This window comes from Cyprinodon variegatus, unplaced genomic scaffold (genome assembly GCF_000732505.1).
Source record: "Cyprinodon variegatus isolate N-32 unplaced genomic scaffold, C_variegatus-1.0 Scaffold665, whole genome shotgun sequence".
NCBI lineage: Eukaryota > Metazoa > Chordata > Actinopteri > Cyprinodontiformes > Cyprinodontidae > Cyprinodon > Cyprinodon variegatus.
In genome coordinates, this window is record NW_015151118.1 from 393,214 (window position 1) to 394,929 (window position 1,716).

The window sequence follows — 1,716 nt, forward strand, 5'->3', positions numbered from 1 at the left end:
TGATGAGTCCAAGTGTGAAAAATGTAAGAAACTAACTCAGATGGACTTCACCAGATCCAGAGGAGCTCAGCAGAGCGGCGTTCTGTCAGATGAGCATACCCCATCAGACCAGCATACCCACAATCAACACGCATCCACAAGACGTCAGATTTGCTTTCAAACCTTTAGTTTTGTATGAAAAATAGACTTTAAACTACGTCAACGGGCGTGTTTCTACGGAAGAGGATTAGGGCCACTGAAGAAATGAAAAGAAAGTTAACTGATTTTTTAATATTATTTCAGTTTAATTTGGGGAAAAATACTTTTTTTTCTCAGAATTCTGACTTTTTTTTCTCATATTATACTGAAATAATAAACTTTTTTCCTTTTTTTGTCAGTGGCCCTAATCCTCTTCCATATGTATCCCTTTTAGTCATGTACAGAAAAAAACTATTTAAGGTCAGATCGACATATGTGTCAAAAACCACCAAAAAGTAAGTAACTAAATTGTTTTTTTGTACATGACTAAAAGGAAACACGCCCGTTGAGGTAGTTTAACCCTTTAAAGCCCGATCCAAGAATAAAACAAAATAGAAAATAATTTTTTTATTTGCCCTTTTAACAAAATATGTAAAAAGAAAAAACAGAAATACATTTTTGATATTAATAATTTATTACTATAAGTCTGCTGGCTGTTATCAGGTATATCTGATTGTGTACAATAGAATTTTGAGCAAAGTTTTTACCATTAAATTATGCAAAAGGTGTCAGAAGCAAAACATTTCAGAAACAGTATGTATCAAATATGATACATTTGGCATTACAGGGTTAAGTCCATTTTTGGTGCAAAACTAAAGGGATAAACGTGTATTGACTGTGCTGGTCTGACCGGGTATGCAGGGGGCTGCTGCTGGTTAAGCTGCATCGTTAAATCAGACGTTTCTTTAGGGACGTTTGTCTCATGGCTGACTTGTCTCCTTCAGCTCTGATGCTGCAGTGCTCAGCCACCACCTACCGCTGCAAGAACGGCCGCTGCATCAGCAAAGCCAACCCCGAGTGTGACGGGGAGACGGACTGTCCTGACGGCTCTGATGAGGAGAACTGCAGTGGGTTCAACACACACACACACATTCTCATCTCGCTATATGTAGCGAGGACCGTGGGATGATTCCCGTTCATTTTTAACCCTTTTCATGCCCTAATCTAAACCGTAAGCCGGTCGGACCCCGTACGATTTTTTTGCCCTTTTCGGGCCGATTCTCCAGTAGTGGGAGAATTTTATAATCGGGCCGACTTTAAGCCTGATGGTGCGTGGCGTAGTGACCAGGGGGTAACGAGGGGCGATCAGCCTCTAACGACAACCTCCCCATCAGGAATCGTAAGGTCGTAAGGTGGTCCTGGGCAAATCGCTCAGTGGGCAAACGAGGCCCCTTTCTAAATTCACTAGAGTGCGAGTACGGACTCGTGTTCTCGCCAGATATGTTCCTGAGAAGAATACAGGAAAGTCTGGACTCTGGGAGAACAGGAGCACGCAGAATAAATATGGATCAATTAGAACAGAAGCGTATTGATGACATCACCAAACGCTCTGCTCGTCTGGAGCTGAATTTCACCTCCTGTTATCAGTGGTGTCTAGGTAATAATAAATTCTAACTTTTTTCATTTATTCGGGGAATAACAGTGAACACAGTCAGATGAACACAAATAGGCTGGGACTGGGAACGATTCTCGGCCAAT

General features: G+C 41.5%; 1 protein-coding gene across 1 annotated transcript in view; it reads left to right on the forward strand.

Moving 5' to 3' along the window:
- Positions 1 to 1,716, forward strand: part of LOC107097008 (suppressor of tumorigenicity 14 protein-like) — a 26,371-nt gene that overhangs the window by 10,020 nt on the left and 14,635 nt on the right. Inside the window, exons 5-6 of the mRNA XM_015393961.1 lie at positions 8 to 23; positions 963 to 1,085. Of these exons, the coding sequence (XP_015249447.1) occupies positions 8 to 23; positions 963 to 1,085 (139 nt within the window). The remainder of the gene's footprint in view (positions 1 to 7; positions 24 to 962; positions 1,086 to 1,716) is intronic.